A 22,634-nucleotide genomic window follows, 5' to 3' on the forward strand; every position below is an offset into this window, starting at 1 on the left:
GGGAAATGCCTAGTGTATACTAAGCGTGCTCTATACTCGTGCCAGCGGCACCAACCGGAACCTTCGAGTAACTACTCAGGTTTCCGGGGGGAGCGAGAGGAGAAGGGAGGACTTACCAAGTCAGAAGAGTATCTCGGCAACTAGGGGCAGCTCTACTTCCGGTCCTTTTTCCGGGCGGAAGTGGGCGTAGCGCTGAGGGGAAAACAGCCCTCCTTTCCGGTGTAGGGGCACAGTTGAAGAAGCGACGGAGGGTCGAGGAGTCGTTTGTGAGGTGAGTTCCAGGGGATGGGGGGGATCGTGTTGCTGCGATCGCTTTCCCGCGGGCTAGACTTCTGGGGTCTTGAGGGAGACAGGGACGGGGTTTCGAATTCCCGACTCCCTGTCAATCATTAATAGACGACTCCAGGCGCCCCATGTCTGAAGCTGAACTACATCTCCCGGCATCCCCGGGAGGTAGCCAGGCCTCCATCCGGCACTTCTGAAGTGTTGGTATTCCACCGTAGAGGGCTATGGGCCGGGGGTCCCAGGGGAAGGAGGAGTCTGGGACTCTTGGGAGGGTCTAAGGAATGGGACTTGAGGAAGAAGGACCCCCTTTCCTTTCCTGGCCTCAGTTTCCCATCTGTGACCGGGAGGGCGGAGGAGATTGTGCAGTCGCCCGCCGCTGTCTACTCTGCATTTTTGTTTGTTTGTTTTGTTTTTGTTTTTGTTTTTGTTTTTTTTGGACAACTCCTTCCTTCTCAGAGTTGGTGGAGGCTTTAACCTTTTCCTCTGGGGAGGTCTGGGGTCAGGCCGACCTGGGTTCTCATCCCGATGGTGCTGTTGAGTCGGTGTGAACTTGGGCCTCGAAGGGTTTTACTTTAACTTTTTATTGTGAAAATGTTCAAACTCACAGAGAATAATGTAAGAATCCCTATCGCCTATGGGGCGCTTGGGTGGCTCAGTCGGTTGAGCATCCGACTTTGGCTCAGGTCATGATCTTGGAGTTTGTGAGTTCAGGCCCCCCGTCGGACTCTCTGCTGACCGCTCGGAGCCTGGAACCTGCTTCAGATTCCGTGCTAACGCTGCTGAGAATATTTGTGTGAGAATTTTTGTGTGGACGTGTTTTCATTTCTGTCGGAAGCAGCATTGCTGAATCAAATGGTAACTCTACCTTTAGGCTTTTGAGAAACTGCCAGACTTTTCCACAGTGGCTGCCCCAGCCTCCATTCCCACTTAGTGTGTAAGGGTTCCAGTTTCTTGACACTTGTTATGATCGGACTTTTCGGTTGTCATCCTCCTAGTGGGTTTGAACTGGTATCTCACTGTGGTTTTTTTACTGCATTACTTAAAGTTTTATTAGGGCGCCTGGGTGGTCCAGTCGGTTAGGCGCGTCAGACTTCAGCTCAGGTCATGATCTTGCGGTCTGTGGGTTCAAGCCCCGCGTCGGGCTCTGTGCTGATGGCTCAGAGCCTGGAGCCTGCTTCAGATTGTGTGTCTTCCTCTCTCTCTGCCCCTCTCCCCTCCTCTCAAAAAATAAACATTAAAAAATAATAATAAAATAAAAAGTAAAGTTTTATTTATTTATTTAGAGAGAGTGCACCCATGAACGGAGGAGGGGGAGAGACAGAATCCCAGGCAGGCTCTATGCTGGCTGTGGGGCTCAATCTCACGAATCATGAGATCATGACCTGAGCGAAAACCAAGAGTCTGATGCTCAACCGACTGCGCCACCCAGGCACCCCTATTTAGTTTTAAAGATTTTTTACATATAATTTTCTAATGTCTATTTTTTTTTAAATTTTTTTTTTAATGTTTATTTACTTTTGAGACAGAGAGAGACAGAGCATGAGCAGGGAAGGGGTAGAGAGAGAGGGAGATACAGAATTGGAAGCAGGCTCCAGGCTCCGAGCTGTCAGCACAGAGCCCGACGTGGGGCTCGAACTCACGAACCGTGAGATCATGACCTGAGCTGAACTCGGACGCTTACCCGACTGAGCCACCAGGCGCCCCTCTGATGTCTATTTTTTGAGAAAGAGAGAGAGAAACAGAGTGCAAGTGAGGGAGGGGCAGAGAGAGAAGGAGACACAGGATCCGAAGCAGGCTTCAAGCCATCGGCCCAGAGCCCGACCCCGGGCTCGAACTCACGAACCGTGAGATCATGACCTGAGCCGAAGTCCGACGCTCCACCGACTGAGCCACCCAGGCGCCCCAAAGTCCAAAATCTTTACTCTCCTGACCCTTTTTGGTTGATCCCTGCCACGTTCCTTATGGTGAAGCCCTCGCCAGCAATATGACTATTTCGGAGATTGTCTGTGACGGACAAAATGAAGGTTACGTGAGATCATGGGAGTGGAGTCCTACCGCATGGGGCTGGTGTTGTTAGGACAGGAGGAGATGCCAGAGGGCACGCTCTCTGCCCTGTGAGGACACAGCAAGAAGGCGGCCACTATCCGGGAGCCAGGAAGAGAGAGTCCTCACCAGAAGCTGACCATGCTAGCACCGCGATCTTGGACTTCCAGCCTCCAGAACCATACATATCTCCACAAATAAATGTCTGTTGTCTAAGCCACATTCCAGTAGATGGAATTTTGTTCTGGCAGCCCTAGCTGACTGATGCAGATAGGAAGAGCCAAACCTGCACTGTAAAGTTACATTTTTATCCTTTCCGCTAACGGGTATTGGCACCCTGCGAATATACAGTTCCCTTCAATCTTTCCCTTAAGGGCATCCCTCAACAATCATTGCCTTGTCAACTGTGTCATCAGGGGATGCAAAATGATTTTCCACTTCTTTTATTTATCTTTTCTTTTTTTTTTCTAACGTTTATTCATTTTTGAGACACACAGAGAGACAGAGCATGAGTGGGGGAGGGGCAGAGAGAGAGGGAGACACAGAATCCAAAGCGGGCTCCAGGCTCGGGGCTGTCAGCACAGAGCCCAGCGCAGGGCTTGAACCCACAAACCGTGAGATTGTGACCTGAGCTTGAAGTTGGACGCTCTACCGACCGTTAAATTCGGTTAAATACCGAATTTAAACGGTTAAATACCGTTAAATTTTTTTTTTAACGTTTATTTATTATTGAGAGACAGACAGAGCATGAGCAGGGGAGGGGCAGAGAGAGAGAGGGAGACACAGAATCCGAAGCGGGCTCCAGGCTCCGAGCGGTCAGCACAGAGCCCGACGCGGGGCTCGAACCCACAAACCACGAGATCGTGACCTGAGCTGAAGTTGGACGCTCAACCAACGGAGCCACCCAGGCGCCCCTAAAAATTTTTTTTAATGTTTATTTATTTTTGAGAGAGAGAGAGTGCAAGCAGGGGAGGGGCAGAGGGAGAGGGAGACACAGAATCTAAAGCGGGCTCCAGACTCTCAGCTGTCAGCACAGAGCCCGATGTGGGGCTTGAACCCACAAACTGCAAGATCTTAACCGCAGCCAAAGTCAGATGCTTAACCAACTGAGCCACCCAGGCGCCCCTGCATCGGCCATTATTAATAGAGAATCTCTGGGGGTGCCTGGCTGGCTCAGTCGGAGGGGTGTGTGATTCTTGATCTTAGGGCTGTGAGTTCGAGCCCCACGTTGGGCGTAGAGATTACTTAAATAAATAAAAACTTGAAAAAAACAGAGAATCTCAGATGCTCACTTTTGCTTTTAGCAAACTCTCTTGGTACTGCTTACACCCCGTCCTAAGTCTGTGATTTCCTTGAGTGTAATTAGCTCCTTGGTTTCCTTTAACACAGAAGCCTTCATAGCCCTGGAATGGCCTGGCACACACCTTTTAGGGAGAGGGGTGTGTGGCATTCTCTAGGTTCTCAAAGGGATCTCTGACCCCACCAACAGGTTAAGAGCCACTGGTTTTAGAGTTCAGAAAACCAACTGCAGAAAAAGACGGCAGGGAGTCGGTAATTTGAACGCCAGCCAGAACCATTAGCGTGTTAATGGTATTGTGGTCATGGTTTTTAAAAGTCCCATCGCAGCGCTGTGCCCTGTGCCCTTCGAGCCCTAGCTGCTAGTCCCAAGAGGCCGTGCAGCACTTTACTAAGTGGCTAGTTTGACTTGAGGGACTGAATGTTTCTCGGTTCTTTCATTTTAATCCATTTAAATAGAAACGCCAACACTAGACCGAGTTATCGGAAACCTTGTAAGCGTGTTCGGAACAGAGGCGGTATGTGAATGTACCTTGGCAGCCGTAAATCACAAAACCTAAATAGAGGTCAAGTATCTCTAGTGAAAGTTTCGCGTCTGAATTGAAATGTGTTGAAAGAGTAAAGCATAGTCCAGATCTTGACGGCTTTGTACAAAAAAAAAAAGGGGAGGGGGGGGGAATGGCTTGGCCTGTGTCCTCAGACTGTCACCCTCTTGGGAGGACTGACAGTTGTCACGTGGTTAAGGGGGCGGCCCCGCAGCCTGCTAGCCTGGGTTCCCCTTCCCAGCTGGGGGATGCCCGAGCCTGTTTCCTCCCCCGGAAGTGGGGCGTGATGATAAGCAGGAGATAGGATTTTGGAATTTCTCTGAAATACTAGTGACAGCAGATGGCAGTAGTTCTGTTCTCTGTTTTGAACTTGGCCCTAATGAGGAGACCATACAGCCGCGGTGGGTCCTGCCACGGCCGCCCACCAGCCCGTTAGCCCGTGGCCAGCAGCTCTTAAACTTTTTGGTCTCCGTGTTGTAAAAGTCATCCAGGACTCCAGAGAACTTTTGTTTATGTGAGTTCTATCGATTCATATTTGCTGTACCAGAAATTAAACCTGATGTGAAAAAAGGTTTTTATGGGGCGCCTGAGTGGCTCAGTCGGTAAACCGCCCGACTCTTGGTTTCAGCTCAGGGCATGATCTCACGGTTCATGGGTTCGAGCCCCGCATTGGGCTCCGTACTGACAGCATGGAGCCTGCCTGGGATTCTTCTCTCTCCCTCTCTGTCTGCCCCTTCTTCACTCTCTCTTTTTCTCTCTCTCTCTAAATAAACTTAAAAAAGAAAAAGGTTTGGGGCGCCTGGGTGGCGCAGTCGGTTAAGCAGCTGACTTCAGCTCTGGTCATGATCTCGCGGTCCGTGAGTTCGAGCCCCGCGTCGGGCTCTGTGCTGACAGCTCAGAGCCTGGAGCCTGTTTCGGATTCTGTATCTCCCTCTCTCTGACCCTCCCCTGTTCATGCTCTGTCTCTCTCTGTCTCAAAAATAAATAAACGTTAAAAAAAAAAAGAAAAAGAAAAAGGTTTTTATTGAGCAGTAATTCACATAACACAAAATTCATCCATTTAAAGTGATATATACACTATTTTGTGCAATCACCACCACTTATCATTCTAGAACATTTTCATCACCCCAAAAAGAAACCAGAAAGTCACTCCTCACTTCCCCTTCTCCCATCCTGTGGTAACCACCATTCTGCTTTCTGTCTCCATGGATTTTCCTGTTCTGGACATTTCTTATACGTGGAACCCTATGACACATGGCCTTTGTGCCAGCTTCCTTTCTCTTAGCATAATAAAACGTTATTTAAAAATCGGCTCCACACCCACTGTGGGGCTTGAATTCAGGACCCTGAGATTAAGAGTCACATGCTCCACCAACTGAGCCAGCCAGGCGCCCCTAAAACATTTTTAAAACCCAAGGATGCAGAAGCATACATTCAGTTTGCGGTGGGAGCAATGACATCCTCACGTGTCACGCTGTCTCTGGAAAACTCCACTGTGCACTTGTGAGAGAGCGAGAGTAACAAAGGCAAACACATGTTAGTATTATTATGGAAATAGCTTGTGGACCCCTGAAGGTATCTTAGGAACCCCTCTAGGATCCCCGGACCTTACTTTGAGAACCGCTGCCCTAGGCAATGGCTTCACTTCTAAGAATCCTTTTGCCCATCTGAAAAATGGTCATGGGCCAGACTTCAGAGAGTGGTTGAGGTTGGACAATCAATGAGATGGGGGCACAGAGAGTTGGCGTGGGGTCAGGGATCTTAGCAGTGTTCTGTGGGACTGTTCCATTATCACCTGGCCAAGTTAAAAAAAAAAAAAAAAAAAAAAGGTTGCCTTTGTAGTTGCTCCTTTTACTCTTGGAGGGAAAATGTCTCCGGCCATGGCCATGAAGCCAAAGAGTGTAGAAACCCCTGTCATTGGCCACAAGACAAGCAGCTGTGTGCCAAATCCCACAAAGGGTCAAGGCAGTTGACAACTAAGAATAGAGTAGGGAATTTGGCCATGAGGAGGTCAATGCGACCTTCATGAGTGGCAGTTGGGGGGGCTGGGGCTGAAGCCAGAGGGTGGGGGGAGGAGTGCCTGGCAGGTGAGCGAGGGGAGACAGCAGGTGCTGGATGTTTGCTCAAAAGCTTGGGGGTGAGGGGAAGTTGGAGGAGGGCCATGGGTCAAGTTGGGGTGTTTCACCAAGGTTAGCTGTCGCAAGCAGCGCAGTGGCCACCACTGGGGTGAAATGGTTTGTGTCTCGACTGGGGTGGCAGTCACAAGGGCATACATCTCTGTCAACACGCATCAGATCTATGTCCATACGCCGAAGAACAAAAATCAGCTTCTGAGAGGAAATCGCCAGTAGGGGGAGAGCGAGATCCATAGCTCGGAGAGGGAGAGAGTTTTGTGGTTCAAGTTCTGAATGTGAAAGACAAGAGTCTGAAGGCGACCAGAAGAGGGGAATACAGACAAAGTTACTTTTTGCAGTTTGGGAGTCCTTGGCTGTGTCCCCCCGCCCCCGGCTCCACCCCAGCCTTCTGGACCTTTCTCACAACCAGAGAGCCGGAGAGAATATTTCCCGGACACCGCCTATGTGCCAGGCTCTGAGCAGGACTCATTCAGCTGTCACAGAAATCCAGTCCCGGCAATGAGATCCCATGGTTATCCCAGGGATGATTAACTTTTTGCCAAATTAAACCAAGGCTCAGAGAAAGGAAATGGCCAACCTAGGGTCACAACAGCCAGTGCGGGGACAACCCTGGACTCAAGCCCAGGCTGAAGGTCATCTTGCCCAATCCTTGGTCCCTATAGCCTACAACCCCCTCCTGTAGCTCCAGCCCCTGATTAGTCCCCACTGACACATGGGCAACCACTCCGATATGCAGAATACATACGCTCTTGTTTGTAAGTATTCTTTAATGCGCACTATCTTGGGGCGCCTGGGTGGCTCAGTGTGGTGGTTAAGCATTCAACTCTTGATTTCCGCTCAGGTCATGATCTCACGGTTCGTGAGTTTGAACCCCATGTTAAGTTCCGAGCTGACAGTGCAGAGCCTGCTTTGGATTCTCTCTCTCTCTCCCTTTCTCTGCGCCCTTCCCACGCTCCCTCTTTCTCTCTTTCTCTCTCAAAAATAAGTAAAACAATAAAATGTACTATCTTGCACACATGTAGATTGGTAGTAATTCTGTTTTATTTTTTAAATTTTATGTGTTTTATTATTTTAGAGAGAGTATGTACACATGAACAGGGGAGAGTCGGGCAGAGGGGGAGAGAAAGAGAATCTTAAGCAGGCTCTACCCTCAGCACAGTGTCCAACTCAGGGCTCGATCCCACGACCCCAGGAACATGACCTGATCCGAAATCAAGAATCAGATGCTCAACTGGCTGAGCTACCCAGATGCCCCTTACTTTTTTTTTTTCTTATTTTTTATACCCAGTAATAAGTATTTTTCTTATTTTTTATACCCAGTGTTAAGATCCACCTGTGACACCTTGCATGTATCTAGCAGATTGCATCTCACTGCTGGGTGGTCTCCAGGATGGGCTGTCACCACCCATTCTCCCAGGGAGGGACATCAGGTGCCTTTGACTCCCCTCTGGTATAAATAACACTGCCGTGGACATCCTTGGGCATGCTCCTTGTGGGTGTCTCTGAGAATGTCTTTGGGGCCCATCACCCACGGTGCAGAATCACCTATGCTTACCTTGCTAAAGTGCCACCAGCCTGTGTTCCAGGAGGCTGACCCTGTCCACTCTCCCCACTGCATTGCCTTCAGGGTCCTGAAACCGATCATGTGTCCTCACCAAGCCCTGGTCTTACCCAGCTTTTTGAAGTTTCACCTGTCAGCCTGATGATGATAGGTATGAAGTGCTGTCTCACTGTGGTTTTCACCTGAAGAGAGCTGGATTATCTCTCCATACGCTCGTTAGTCTTTGAGCTGCTTCTGTAAGTTGTCTTTTCACATCCTTTGCTCATTTTCCTGTCAGGGTGGCTGTTTTTTTTTTCTTGTTGATTTGCCAGAGCCCCATGTACAGTCAGTTCCGCTAGAACACCTGTTTTGAAAATGTAGGGGCGCCTGGGTGGCTTGGTCGGTTAAGCGTCCGACTTCGGCTCAGGTCATGATCTCGCGGTCCGTGAGTTCGAGCCCCGCGTCGGGCTCTGGGCTGACGGCTCAGAGCCTGGAGCCTGTTTCAGATTCTGTGTCTCCCTCTCTCTCTGCTCCTCCCCTGTTCATGCTCTGTCTCTCTCTGTCTCAAAAATAAATAAACGTTAAAAAAAAAAAAACTTAAAAAAAAAAAAAAAAGAAAATGTGAATTCCGGGGCACCCGGCTGACTCAGTCAGTTAAGCATCCGACTTCGGCTCGGGTCATGAGCTCACGGTTCGTGAGTTCGAGCCCCGCATCAGGCTCCACGCTGACAGTGCAGAGCCTGCTTGAGATTCTGTCTTTCTGCCCCTCCCGACTCATGCTTTCTCTCTCTCTCTCAAAATAAATGAATAAACTTAAAAAGAAAGACAGAAAATGGGAATTTATCCCGGTGCAATCGATCATGTTTGGAAACAATTGGACCATAGTGCAGATTTCCCCTTGGCTTACATGTGCTTTCACCCACCCAGGCGAGAGGGGGGTGAACCCCCCAAAACCGCACTCCACTGCAGTGAGCCTGTAGGCATACACCGAGCACACACGTGCATACGTAACCCCAAACAGAACATCTCTGAGGCCCCTCTCTTCACCGTGTCTGTATGTAAGGAGCCCCACGCATCCTCATCTGCCGCCAGAACTTCTCGATTTCAGAGAACCCTCCTTCCACCACCTCAGAGTAACTCACAGGGTGCACGCCTTCTGATGCATGAGTCCACAAGCAGAGTGTAGGTCACTTTCCAAAGTAAAATGCTGTCTTTCTTTTTGGAGTCTGTGGGTATTTCCTAACCAGTCGACGCACGTGAGACTGTCCTCCGCTGACCCACCCCCTGTTTTCCCATCTGGCAAGGCCAGGGGCAGGTCGGCTCCGAGGGCCTGTCCTCCCTGGGGCCTCCCTCCACCACAGCCCTGCAACTGTCCCCTCCTCCTCCCCCCCAGGATGACCCGGCACGGCAAGAACTGCACGGCAGGGGCCGTCTATACCTACCACGAGAAGAAGAAGGACACAGGTACTGGGTTTGGGAGGGGGGACAGTTGTATCTCAAAGGCACCATCTCACTTTGCACCTCCGGCTGTGTCTTCTGGGCATGTCTCTTTCCCCCCCACCCCACCCGCCGACCGATGGTCATGACACTAAGAGTAACAGCCCACGCGATCCCGTGTCCCTGCAGTGGGCGCTTGTGGGCGTGAACTCATCTGAGACTCCCAGCTCCCCACTGAGGAAGGAATCGCTGCTGTCGTAGCCATATTCCAGAGGCAGAAACTGAGGCCCGGAGAGGGCCAGGCCCTTGAGTCTGGGCTGAGGGGAGTCAGGCGTGAGCCTCTCTACCTGGCTACTTCGGTGCCAGCCTGTCTATCACTTACCCTCTGGACTGACACCTTCCTGAGGGTTATGCCCCGCCCCCAATGCACACACACAGCCCGAGCTCTTGACTGCCTGTCTCTCGGAGTCCCGCCCAACACCCCCCCACACACATGCAAGTTCTCTCTGTGCCTTTCTCTTGGGGTTTCGCAAGGGGCACCTCTCCTGTCCCTCCATCCCTCTGCCTCTGTCTGTCCCCAGCGGCCTCAGGCTATGGGACCCAGAACATTCGACTGAGCCGGGATGCTGTCAAGGACTTTGACTGCTGCTGCCTCTCTCTGCAGCCCTGCCACGACCCCGTCGTCACGTGAGCTGGGGAACTGCACTGGGGGGTGTGGGGAACCGCCTGCACAGCCAGGGCGCCCTGGGCAAGCCCCTTAACCCCTCGAGAGCCTCAGTGTGCTCATCTGAGACATGGGCATGATCCTAACGTGTTCCCCAGGGATGTGGAAAAGAATACATCCGTAACAGAGGGTAGGGCCCTTGGATCATTGCCTGGCACATAATAATAGCTTATGTGCGGAGCATTTACCATTCCCCGCCTTGTGGTCTGGCAGAGGCCTCGGTGAGATAACGGGTACAAGGTGCTTAGTCCAGTGACCAAATATGGGCTCACTTTACAGGTCTGTTTTACAGACAGAGTGACGAGAGCAGACTGTGGCTCAGGGTCCCTGAGGCCACCTGCAGGTTCAGTGATTCATTGGACGAGCTCGCAACTCAGAAAGGTGGTTAAGAGTCAGTGACGGCTTATTACGGTACAGAGATGGAGATTAAGTCAGTCAAAGGGGAGAAGGCACATGGGGCCGAGCCCAGGAGGGACCAGGATCGAGCCTCCAGTTGTCCTCTCCTAATAGAGCCACACAGACAGCGCTAGTCTCCCAACAACGACATGTGACAGCAGGCAGACATGGGCGCCGCCCACCGGGGGCAACTCACGGGAGCCCCAGCGTCCGGGGATTTTGCTGGAGGCTGGTAACTCAGGCATGGCGTGACTTTGGTCGCCAGGCCCTCCAGAGGTCTAACCTCATACCACATGGCCCAGCCACCTCCCCCACCAGGTGAACCAAGACACTTTTATCAGGCAGCACATTCCAAGGGCTCAGAGGCTCCCTCCTGGGAGCTGGTTCAAGGGCCGGGTCCTTTGGAACGTGTAGCGTTTGGAGAACGCGGCCCGCTGAGCCAGCCCTTCACTGCACAAGATTTTCCCCACAAGGCAAAGCCAGGAGAGTGACAATGGCGGGGTCACCTCAGAGAGCTGTGCTAGGCACCGCGTGACCTGCCGCCCGGAAGACACGTCGTGCGTGCCCAGGGCAGGGGGCCTATGGCTTCCCATCCCTTCCTGTCCTTACAGCCCGGATGGTTACCTGTACGAGCGCGAGGCGATCCTGGAGTACATTTTGCACCAGAAGAAGGAGATCGCCCGGCAGATGAAGGTGATGGGGATGGGGGCACGGGCGGGCGGCTTTGATCCCGAGCTCACAGAGCCTCTCTGACCTTGTCTAAGTTCCTTTTCCCTCTGAGCCTTTGCCTGTGCTGTTCCCTCTGCTTGGCGCACCGTCCCGTCCCGCTTCTCCTGGTTAGCTCCTTCTCCTTCTCCAGATTTCCTCCCAGGCATCGCCTCCTCTGACCTTCTGCTAGTCCAGGGCCTCCAGGGTCTGCCCCCCCCACCTCTTGACACTTAGGGTTGTGACTCAGCCTGTGGCTGACATGTGCCCACTTCCGCCACTAGATGGCAGGCCCCAGGGACAGGGAACAGATCTTTTGCCCACCCCATGGCCCCAGGTTCTCTGTGAACACTTGGTAAATTGACTGATGTCACCTCATCTCCCTGGGCCTCGGTTGCACTGCCTCTCAAATGGGCTGACAGGGCCAAATCAGAGGGCGCTGCAGGGCGTGTGGGAGATGCTCACAGATCAGAATTCTCGAGGCATTTACTTGGAGCCATGCCCACTTTCCACGGCTGAACTCATTTTGTGGGTAGGAGGGACCCCGTTTATCGCGGTGTTTGAGGTGCAGCTGGTCGATCTCCCTCCTTTTCCTGCCAGGCTTCCTAGAGCTCCGGAAACACTGAGGGTTAGATTCTTTGTTTTTGTTTTTGTTTTTGTTTTTTAAATTTTTTTTTTCGTTTATTCATTTTTGGGACAGAGAGAGACAGAGCATGAACGGGGGAGGGGCAGAGAGAGAGGGAGACACAGAATCAGAAACAGGCTCCAGGCTCTGAGCCATCAGGCCAGAGCCCGACGCGGGGCTCGAACTCACGGACCGTGAGATCGTGACCTGGCTGAAGTCGGACGCTCAACCGACTGCGCCACCCAGGCGCCCCAAATGTTTATGTATTTTTGAGAGAGAGAGGCAGAGTCTGAGCACGAGCAGGAGAGCGGCAGAGAGAGAGAGAGAGTGGGAGACACAGAATCTAAAGCAGGCTCTAGGCTTCAAGCTCAGCACAGAGCCCGACACGGAGCTCAAACCCATGAGCCGTGAGATTATGACCTGAGCCAAAGTTGGACACTTCACCGACTGAGCCACCTAGGCACCCTATTTTTTTCTTTTTTTTTAAGTTTATTTATTTATTTATTTATTTATTTATTTATTTATTTATTTAGAGAGAGAAATATCAGGGGGGGCGGGGAGGGGCAGAGAGAGGGAGAAAGAATCCCAAGCAGGTTCCTCACTATCAGTGCAGAGCCTGACGTGGGGCTTGAATTCATGAACCCAAACCTGGGAGATCATGACCTGAGCTGAAATCAAGAGTCAGATACTGGGGCGCCTGGGTGGCTCAGTCGGTTGAGCGTCCGACTTCGGCTCAGGTCATGATCTCGCGGTCCGTGAGTTCGAGCCCCGCGTCGGGCTCTGTGCTGACAGCTCAGAGCCTGGAGCCTGCTTCAGATTCTGTGTCTTCCTCTCTCTCTGCCCCTCCCCTGTTCATGCTCTGTCTCTCTCTCTCTCTCTCTCTTTCTCTCTCTCTGTCAAAAATAAATAAACATTAAAAAAAAAAAAAAAGAATCAGATACTTAACCCACAGAGCCACCCAGGCGCCCCAAGGGTTAGATTCTTGTTGAGACTTTTGTCTTGGGTGAGTGGCTTTCCCTGTGCCTATACCCTCTGCATGGCTTAGTGGCCGCCTGGGTGCTCCCTCATCAGGGTGACCATGCCAGAGGTCCTCCTGAGCACCAGTTCCCCTCCATCTTCTCCTCACGCAGCTGGGTGGCCCGGGGCAGTCCTAGAACCCAGCACTGTGTCCCTGTGTCTCCACACACCCATACCACCTGCACACTTAGGGTTCTGTGAACGTTCATTGCTTCTTAACCCTCCTGGAGCTCGCCTCGAGGGCAGGACAGGATCTACAGTACCTACCCTGTAAAATCAATATAATATGGCCCGCGGGCACACGAATCGAGCACTTGCTCTGTGCCGAAAATCTCCCGCGTAACCCAGTGAACCTCCGCGGTCAGTCGCCATTGTTAGCCTGTTTTACAAATGAAGAAACTGAGGCCAGGAGGAGTCACAGCACTTACTGGAGGCCACAGAGCTCCTCGGTGACGGAGGCAAGGTTTAAGCTCTGGCCATCCGTCCCCTGCCAAGCTGCTGACCACCCTGCAGCCTAGGAACAAAGAGGCCACTGAGTCCCAAACCAGCTAAATGGGAAATGACCTAAGTGCCCTGCAGTGGGGGAAGGGATGAGCAAAGGCAGCAGAGCCACGCCACAGATTACAAGACCCACGGGTTAAAGATTCACACCCTGTCGCTTCAGCATCCGACTGCGGCTCAGGTCGTGGGTTCGAGCCCTGTGTTCACCGATAGTACACAGCCTGCTTGGGATTCTCTCTCCCTCTCCCACTTGGGCATGCGCCCACGCTCTCTCTCTCTCTCAAAATAAGCTTTAAATAACTTAAAAAGACTCACACTCAGGCAGTTACCAGCCTCTACTAACTGCCGCTGCCAGGACCGTCCCCTGTGGAGGCCTCGGTTTACCCGTCTGTGAAATGGGAAGAGCCGCCCTCAAACGCCACAACGCACGGGAAGGTGCCGAGCCCACTTCTTTCTTGCTGCCCACAGGCCTACGAGAAGCAGCGGGGTGCCCGGCGTGAGGAACAGAAGGAGCTGCAGCGGGCAGCGGCGCAGGACCAGGTGCGGGGCTTCCTGGAGAAGGAGGCAGCCATCGTGAGCCGGCCCCTCAACCCCTTCACGCCCAAGGCCACCCCGGAGACCGGTCCAGGTGAGGGGGAGCGGACTTGCCGGGGAGCGCGGGTCCCGCGGGGCTGGGTGCCTCGCTGGGTGCGGCATCCGGGCCCCTCTCCCTCCCGCAGATGATGCCCGCCCCGGGGCCAGTGCAGGCCCCACGGGCAAGGACAAGGACAAAGCACTGCCCAGCTTCTGGATCCCGTCGCTGACCCCCGAGGCCAAGGCCACCAAGCTGGAGAAGCCTGTGAGCATCCCCAGCACCCTGTGCCCGCTTGGCACAGAGGACCCGAGTCCCCCAGTGTCCCCAGCGCCTCCTTCCCTGCCCGGGACCCCCATCCTCCCTCCACCTGGCCCCAGCCTGGCCTGTTGACAGACCCCCCCCCCGCCTCCTGTCCTGCGCAGTCGCGCACCGTGACCTGCCCCATGTCTGGGAAGCCGCTGCGCATGTCTGACCTGACACCCGTGCGCTTCACGCCGCTGGACAGCTCCGTGGACCGCGTGGGGCTCATCACACGCAGTGAGCGCTACGTGTGCGCCGTGACCCGCGACAGCCTGAGCAATGCCACGCCTTGCGCTGTGCTGAGGCCCTCGTGAGTCGCCCGGGGAGGATGACCTGGGGACCTGCAGGGCCGGGCCGGGTCGGGCAGTGTGGCTGTCCCTCATCCGAGCGGGGCCTCTCTGATCGGTGTCTCCTACCCTCACTCTCACCGAAGTGGGGCCGTGGTCACCCTGGAGTGCGTGGAGAAGTTGATTCGGAAAGACATGGTAGACCCCGTGAACGGGGAGAAGCTGACGGACCGGGACATCATCGTGCTGCAGCGGGTGAGCGGTGACCCGCCTCCCCAGGACCCCGCCCCCTGTCCTCTCCCTATGCCCACACCTACTCCCCGACCCCGCCCTGCCTCCTCCACGCCCCACCCCCGCCTTCCTAAGATGGGGTCCTGCCTCACCTTGCGGGCTTAGGATACCCCCCCAACGGGCCCTGCAGCCCGACCTTCCTCCACCTTGGCCTCGTCCCCACCTCCCCAGGGCGGCACCGGCTTCGCGGGCTCCGGAGTGAAGCTGCAGGCTGAGAAGTCCAGGCCGGTGATGCAGGCCTGAGTGCACAGGAGACCAAATAAACAGGCTTGGACTCACTGGCCCTTGTGGTGCCTTCGTTGGTCTCGCGGGAGCCCTGGGGCCACACGGGGAGCCCTCCAGCGTGCACCTGCTGCAGTGCCCCAGTGTGAAGGCGTGGGCTAAAATTGCCTTTAAGGTGGTCTGACGTTAAGAGTAAAATCCGAACTGAGCCCACACGCCCGGCGCTAAAACTGGGCAAGAGCGGCCAGAGGTCAAGGTCCCAGCTGCGACCGTAGGCAGGCGCCGCTTTGACAGGCTAAGTAGAAATCCCACCGCATCTTTTTGAGTCCAAATTCGAAGCCCGCGAGATGTCCAGGAAAGCCTCTCTCCCAAGTAAAGGGTGGTGAGACGCCCAAAGGAAACAAAATGCAGTGAGAGCAGCCGGCTCCCAGTCAGGAGCCCTCCTCCCTGACCCTTGACTGCCAGAAGGCCAAGAGCGAGAAGAAACCCTCGTCCAAGGACGCCAGAGGCCGGGGGCTGCACAGTACCGGGCAGGTGTGGAGAGCCGAGGGTGCAGGGGGAAGGAGGCCGCGGAGGGTGGGGCCTGGTGCACCTGCCTGGAGTCAGCTTACGGAGGAGCACAGGGGCAGGTCTTAGAGCTCTGTGGGTTTTTCCTCCCCGTTTTTTAAATTTAGTTTTTAATGTTTATGTTAGAGAGCGCGCAGCAGCGGGGTGAGGGGGGCAGGGCGGAGAGAGAGAGACACACACACAGAATCGGAAGCAGGCTCCAGGCTCTGAGCTGTCAGCACAGATTCAAACCCAGGGCTCGAACCCGTGAACCGGGAGATCATGACCTGAGCCGAAGTCGCAGGCTTAACCGACTGAGCCACCCAGGCGCCCCCAGAGCTTTGATTTCAATGACCATCGACTCACAAAAGCACCCGTGGGCAGTGTGCAAAGTAGAGCGTATAGTCAAGCGAAGATCAACAAGCCTTAACGTTCCCGCCCTGAGGGACACCTAGGTTCTGTCTTCTAGGGCTTTCTCCACGTGTGTACACGAGTTGGCCCAACCAGCATGACATCTCAGGGCACGTGCTGTTCCGTTCAGCAAGCAGTCTCTGCCTTTTCACTTCTGTTAAAAGTTTTCAGGGGCGCCTGGGTGGCTCAGTCGGTTGAGCGTCCAACTTCGGCTCAGGTCACGATCTCACGGTCCGTGAGTTCGAGCCCCGCATCAGGCTCTGGGCTGATGGCTCAGAGCCTGGAGCCTGCTTCCGATTCTGTGTCTCCCTCTCTCTCTGCCCCTCCCCCATTCATGCTCTGTCTCTCTCTGTCTCAAAAATAAATAAACATAAAAAAAAAAAAGTTTTCACAGAATGCCCAGACCCGACTCAAAGGACGGGGAAGTGCCCTTCGGTACTCTTAGGTGAAGACCCTGTCTGGTGTCTGCAGGGGAAGGTTTTGGTAGGAGGGGGGTGTATCATCCTTGCACCCTGGGGAGCCCCCCCCCCCCATCCAGCATTTTCTCCCCCAGAGCCTTCTAGGACCTCCCTTTGATCCCTAGACCCCAGAACCTGGAAACTGGCCCAGTTGCCACTGACATTCAAGGGCAGGCCTTGCCATCTGGGCCTGTCGATCTATGGTCCTCTTGCATCCGGGCCACAGTCCTGGGGGGAGGGACGCTTGTACCCATTTCACAGAACAGCCCACTGACCCTGAGAAGATGCTTTTGCCCAAAGTCACACTGCTCAAGGCTGTAGCAGAAGTCAGGTTCACGTAGAAGCCAGCCGCCTCCAGAGACCTCCCCACCCCCAGCCCCGCCCTTCCTCCCATCCTCTGTACCTTTTCCTCCCCCAGGTATCTCCACATTGTCACCCCATGAATCTCCCCCCCCCCTTAGTGAGCTCCCAGCCAACCCCTTTCTACCTAGAGCATTTCAAGCCACCCCTCAGTCCCTAAACACCCCCAATCTTCAGCCTGTTTTTTTTTTTTTAAGTTTTATTTATTATTTTGAGCGAGAGAGCAGGGGAGGGGCCGAGCGAGAGGGAGAGAGAGGATCCCAAGGAGGCTCCATACTGTTGAACCGCGAGATCATGACCTGACCCGAAGTGGGACACATAACCGACTGAGCCACCCAGGTGCCCCATCAGCCTCTTCTTTTTTTTTTTTTTTTAAGTTTATGTATTCATTTTGAGAGAGGGGTGGGGAGGGGCAGAGAGAGAGGGAATCCCAAGCAAGCTCTGCACCCGCCATCAGCTCAGAGCCCAACAAAGGGCTAGAACGCACGAACTGTGGGATCATGACCTGAGCCGAAACCCAGAGCCAGACGCTTAACCAACCGAGCCACCCAGGCGCCTCTCAGCCTCTTTCTTAATCGCCCACAACCACCCCTGGGACCTTCCAGTTTTCTCTCAGCTTCCTCAGGGACTCCAGTCTTGTTCACACGTGTTCAGGCCAGCCCTGCCACCACCGATCAAAGCTTCTAGGATTCCCAGCCTTGCACCTGTATTTCCACAAGGGGCCTAAATCCCCCTGACCCACGGGCCCTTCGAGACCCCCCTTGCGGAGAGGCGGCAGGGTGCAGGTCAAGGTCCGTCCAAGAAAGTAGTTTCCTTTGAGGTTTCAAAGGGGACAGGGAGCGGAAGCAAGGGCCTCCTGGCAGCTTGAGCCGCAGCAGTGGAAGGGAGAGGAGGAGGCGCCTTTTCTCAGCAGAGGGCCCTTAGGCGCCGCCTGGGAAGTTGAGAGCAAGAAAGAGGCCGGGGGAAGTGGGGTGGGGGTGCCTGCAGTGGCTCCGGCCTCAGCTGGCCTGCAGAGGGCGCTGGCAGGCACTTGCAATTCTTAAGGCTTTTAGTTGTACGTATCTTTAAATGTCTATTTATTTATTTTGAGAGCGAGAGCAGGGGAAGGGCAGAGAGACGAACACAGAATCCCCAGCCGACGCCACCCTGTCAGCACACAGCCCAACTCGGGTCTCGATCCCACGAACCGCGAGACCATGACCGGAGTCCATGACCATGACCTGCAGTTCTTCAGGCTTTAAAAAAATTTTTTTTTTCAACATTTATTTATTTTTGGGACAGAGAGAGACAGAGCATGAACGGGGGAGGGGCAGAGAGAGAGGGAGACACAGAATCGGAAACAGGCTCCAGGCTCTGAGCCATCAGCCCAGAGCCCGACGCAGGGCTCGAACTCACGGACTGCGAGATCGTGACCTGGCTGAAGTCGGACGCTTAACCGACTGCACCACCCAGGCGCCCCATCTTCAGGCTTTTAAACAGGGAGATTTATTCTGGAAAGGAAAACTATATAGACAGGGGGCAATTCCTTGGTTGTCCAGGGAGGGAGCAGGATGGGCTAGGAAGGAGTGGACAGCAGGAGGCTTGGGGGAGGGGCAACGGGAGGGGTATCTTGATTGTGGGAGTGGTTGCATGACTGATTCATCAGAATTCATAGATTTGTAACCAAACAGCGGACTTTATAGGAGTTAAAAGTCAAATTTAAAAACTAAGAAAATAAGGGGGCGGGGGGTGCCCGGGTGGCTCAGTCAGTTAAGCATCTGGCTCTTGATTTCAGCTCAGGTTGTAATCTCACGGTTTGTGGGTCCCCAGCCCCCAGTCGGGCTCTGTGTTGACAGCGCAGAACCTGCTTGGGACTCTCTCCTCCCTCTTTCTCTGCCCCTATCCTGCTTGCCCCCTCTCTCTCACTGTCTCTCTTTCTTAGAAAGAAAGAGAAAGAAGGAAAGAAAGAAAGAGAAAAGAAAGAAACAAGAAAGAAAGAAGGGAAGAAGGAAGGAAAGAAAGAAAAAACTTAAAAAAAAAAAAATCAACTTAATGATTCCACTCCTAGGTATATAACCCAAGGAGACTGAAAGTCTGTCCATGCAAAAACTTCCACATGAATGATCCTAGTGGCACTAATCGTGTTAGCCGAAAAGTGGAAACAAGCCAAATGTCTTTCAAGTGCTGAATGGATACTCAAAACATGGTATAGTCATCCAGTGAAATATCATTCAGCCATAAAAATGATGCAGTACAGTACCTGCTACAACGTGGATGAACTTGGAAAACCAGTATGCCGGGCAGCTGGCTGGCTTCAGTCAGAAGAGTGCGCGAGACTCTTATCTCGGGGTCGTGAGTTCAAGCCCCAAGTTGGGTGTAGATATTACTAAATAAATAAAAACAACACAGTATGCTAAGTGAAAAGCCAGCCATAAAAGGTCACATGATGTATGATCCCTCTTATATAAAAAGTCCAGAATAGGCAAATCTTTTAATTTATTGGAAAATTTTTAATGTTTATTTACCTTAGAGAGTGCAAGTGGGGGGCACAGAGAGAGAGGGAGACACAGAATCCGAAGCAAGCTCCAGGCTCTGAGCTGTCAGCACAGAGCCCGACGCGGGGCTCGAACTTGTGAACCGTGAGATCATGACCTGAGCTGAAATCTGAGCCCCCCAGGCGCCCCAGAAACGAACTTTTTTTTTTTTAACCACACTGGTAGGCAAGGAAACAGCGATAATTTGGCAATATCTAGTAAAAGCTAAAGATGCCAACTCCACGATCCCACAATCTCCACTGACCCATACACCCCACAGAGGCACAAACATGCTCAAAAAAACGTGAACTAGGGGGCAGCCCGTCAGTTAAGCATCCCAGTTCAGTTCAGGTCACCATCTCACGGTTTGGTTCGTGAGTTCGAAGCCTACATAGGACTCTCTTCTGTCGGCACAGAGCCCACATCAGATCCTCTGTCCCCCTCTCTCTTTGCCCCCCTCAAAAATAAATAAACAAGAAAGAAAGAAAGAAAGAAAGAAAGAAAGAAAGAAAGAAAGAAAGAGAGAAAGAAAGAAAAAGGAAGGAAAGGAAAGGAAAGGAAAGGAAAGGAAAGGAAAGGAAAGGAAAGGAAAGGAAAAAAGAAAAGAAAAGAAAAAAGAAAAGAAAAAGAAAAAGAAAAGAAAAAGAAAACCCAAACTAGAATGTTCCCAGTACAGGGTGCCTGGCTGGCTCAGTCAGAAGAGCACAGGACTCTTGATCTTCAGGTCGTGAGTTCCAGCTCCACACTGGGTGTAGAGATTACTTAAGTAAATAAATCTTAAGGGGCACCTGGGTGGCTCAGTCAGTTGAATGACCGACTTAGGCTCAGGTCATGATCTCACAGTTTGTGGTGAGTTCGAGCCCCACGTCAGGCTCTGTGCTGACAGCTCAGAACCTGAAGCCGGCTTCAGATTCTGTGTCTCCCTCTCTCTGTGCCCCTCCACTGCTCATGCTCTGTGTCTCTCTCTCAATAACAAATAAACATTAAAAACTTAAAAAATAAATAAATAAAACTTAAAAAAAACAAAACAAAACTGAAAACAGCCTAAATGTTGGTCAGTGGAGAACTGGTTAAATCTTCGTGGACTGAACTGAAATGGTCTTCAAAATATATTCTGAGTTACCTCAATAAAAAATAAATTTTAAAAACTTAAGATCGGAGCGTTCTGATTCAAAAAATTGTTAAGTGGAACAAGAAAGGTAAAAAACATTGTTAGTCATCTGCCCTTCTTTCTATTAAAAAGAAAAACAGTTTGTACATATTTGCCTAAATCTATGTAAATTCTCCCTGGAAAGAAACACTGGCTGCCTGTGAGGAGGCGAACTTGGTGGAAGAAAGACTCATTTTTAGCATGTAACATCTTGTACATTTAGAATTTTGTATCCTATGAGTATACTGCCAAAATTTAAAAATAAAATGTGCAAAAAGACAAAAAAAAAAAAAAAAAAAAAAACCTGGGGAGAGGCACAAAGGGTGACAAGGTGCAGGAAATCTTTCGTAATGAGCTGTCCCATACAAGTAATTTGTTGCTGTATTATTTTGATTAAAAAAAAAAAGTTTTCAAACATGTAGCTCCCCCAGAGATCTACAAATTGCCCTACTCTCATAAACCAGTTCTCCACTTGCAGCCACTAGGGGGCAGTATGTTACCATAATTAAAGCTTGGATTCAGACAGGGAACCTGGGTGGCTCAGTCGGTTAAGCGTCTGACTGCAACTCGGGTCATGATCTCATGGTTGCTTGGTGAGTACAAGCCCCACATTGGGCTCTGTGCTGACAGCCTGGAGCCTGCTTCGGTTTCTGTGTCCCCCCCTCTCTCTCTGCCCCCACCCCCGCTCTCTCAAAAAATAAATAAACGTTTTAAACACTTGGATTCAGACACACTTGGTTTCAGATTCCAACCCTACCACAGATACCAATTATAAACTCTGGATAAGACAGAAAACATAACCCACCAGGGGAAAAATCCAGTCTTCCTAGCTTGAAGCACCAGAACAATAGGAAAGTAAGGTGTAAATACTGGAAATCCAGGGTGAGGGCACTCCAAATATTTTTATAAAAACTCTGCTCAAATATCTAGCTGACCCTGAACCACATCTGCATGGGATACACTCCAGGAAGCCCAGCTAAACCTAAAAAACTGTGAACTGAAATGTGCGGTACAAATTTCATAGGAGGGAGTTTTACAGAGATTACAGTTTGAGTTTAACCAAGTTAATGGGTTGTTTAGGGGAAAAAAAAAAAAATCAATACTCTTCAAAGGAACATAACAGACTCCAGAGTTTCTACAATGTATCCAGGATATACTCTAACACTACTCAAAATGGAAACAAATAGGAAAATATGACCCATTCTCAAGAAAAAAGGCAGTAACCTAAGACCAACACCAAAATGACCCATATATAGGACTCCATGTGGACAGTTCGAACCCTGCTTTAGATCCTCTGTCTTCCTTTCTCTCTGTCCCTCCCAACTAGTGCGAGCTCTCTCTCTCAAAAATAAACATTAAAAAAAGTATATGTCTAGAAAGAATCTTAGTGGAAAAATAAAACGATAAAAAAATGGAACAGAAATTCTAGAACGAATAATAAATTTAGCAAGTTCACTGGATACAAGTCTAATATACAAAAATAATTGTATTTTATATTGTAAAGACAAGAAGTTAGAACATGAAATTTAAAAATAACTTCTCTTACAATAACATAAAAACCATAAAATACTTAAGGATAAATTTAACAAAGGACCTAAGACCTTTATTCTGACAACTACAAAACCGACTGCTGAGAGGATGCCAACACTTGTCTCACTGGAGAAATATACTATGTTCATGGATTGGAGGATTTAATATGTTAGGATGCCAGTTCTCCCCACATTGGTCTATAGGTTTAGTCTCGCCCTGGGTTATTTCCATCTCTTTCCCCCAGAAGGAAAACAAAAACCATCAAATATGGGGGGGCTAGGACTTGACCTAGAAATTTTTTTTTCAATTTTATTATTATTTTTTTAATGTTTATTTTTGAGAGATAGAGAATGAGGCAGGGAAAGAGGGAGACAGGGAATCCCAAGCAGTCTCCACACTCTCAGCACAGGCCCAGTGAGGGGCTTAAACCCACGAACCACGAGACCTTGACCTGAGCTGAAATCAAGAGTCAGATGCTCAACCAACTGAGCCACCCAGGCGCCCCTTCTTTTCTACTTTAGTTGCTTATGATTTTTTTTTTTAATTAATGGGCTTTATTTTTTTTTTTAAGATTTTATTTTTAAGTAATTGGGTGTAGACCCAATGTGGGGCTCAAACCTACAACCCCAAGATCAAGAGTAGCAAGCTATACCGACTGAACTAGGCAGGTGCCTCTACTGGGCTTCCTTTCTTTCAAGTTTATTTATTTTGAGAGCGAGAGAAAGAGCATGATGGAAAGGGAT

The 22,634-nt window shown here is 51.4% G+C and overlaps 1 protein-coding gene across 3 annotated transcripts; it reads left to right on the forward strand.

Moving 5' to 3' along the window:
• The first annotated feature begins 157 nt into the window (after positions 1-157).
• Positions 158-14,979, forward strand: LOC123578736 (nitric oxide synthase interacting protein). Of its 3 annotated transcripts, none has more exons than XM_045441870.1 (10): positions 230-271; positions 7,932-8,016; positions 9,238-9,308; positions 9,863-9,968; positions 11,013-11,094; positions 13,718-13,877; positions 13,969-14,087; positions 14,246-14,433; positions 14,557-14,665; positions 14,873-14,979. In XM_045441870.1, the coding sequence occupies exons 3-10, from the start codon at positions 9,239-9,241 to the stop codon at positions 14,942-14,944; spliced, it is 906 nt and encodes a 301-aa protein (XP_045297826.1). In that variant the 5' UTR covers positions 230-271; positions 7,932-8,016; position 9,238; the 3' UTR covers positions 14,945-14,979. The 3 variants fall into 3 exon arrangements, with proteins under 3 accessions (XP_045297825.1, XP_045297826.1, XP_045297827.1); XM_045441871.1 differs by having other exon boundaries at positions 231-271; positions 7,932-8,101; XM_045441869.1 differs by lacking the exon at positions 7,932-8,016 and having other exon boundaries at positions 158-271.
• Positions 14,980-22,634: the final 7,655 nt, after the last annotated feature.

Source organism: Leopardus geoffroyi, chromosome E2 (assembly GCF_018350155.1).
Source record: "Leopardus geoffroyi isolate Oge1 chromosome E2, O.geoffroyi_Oge1_pat1.0, whole genome shotgun sequence".
Classification (NCBI taxonomy): Eukaryota; Metazoa; Chordata; class Mammalia; order Carnivora; family Felidae; genus Leopardus; species Leopardus geoffroyi.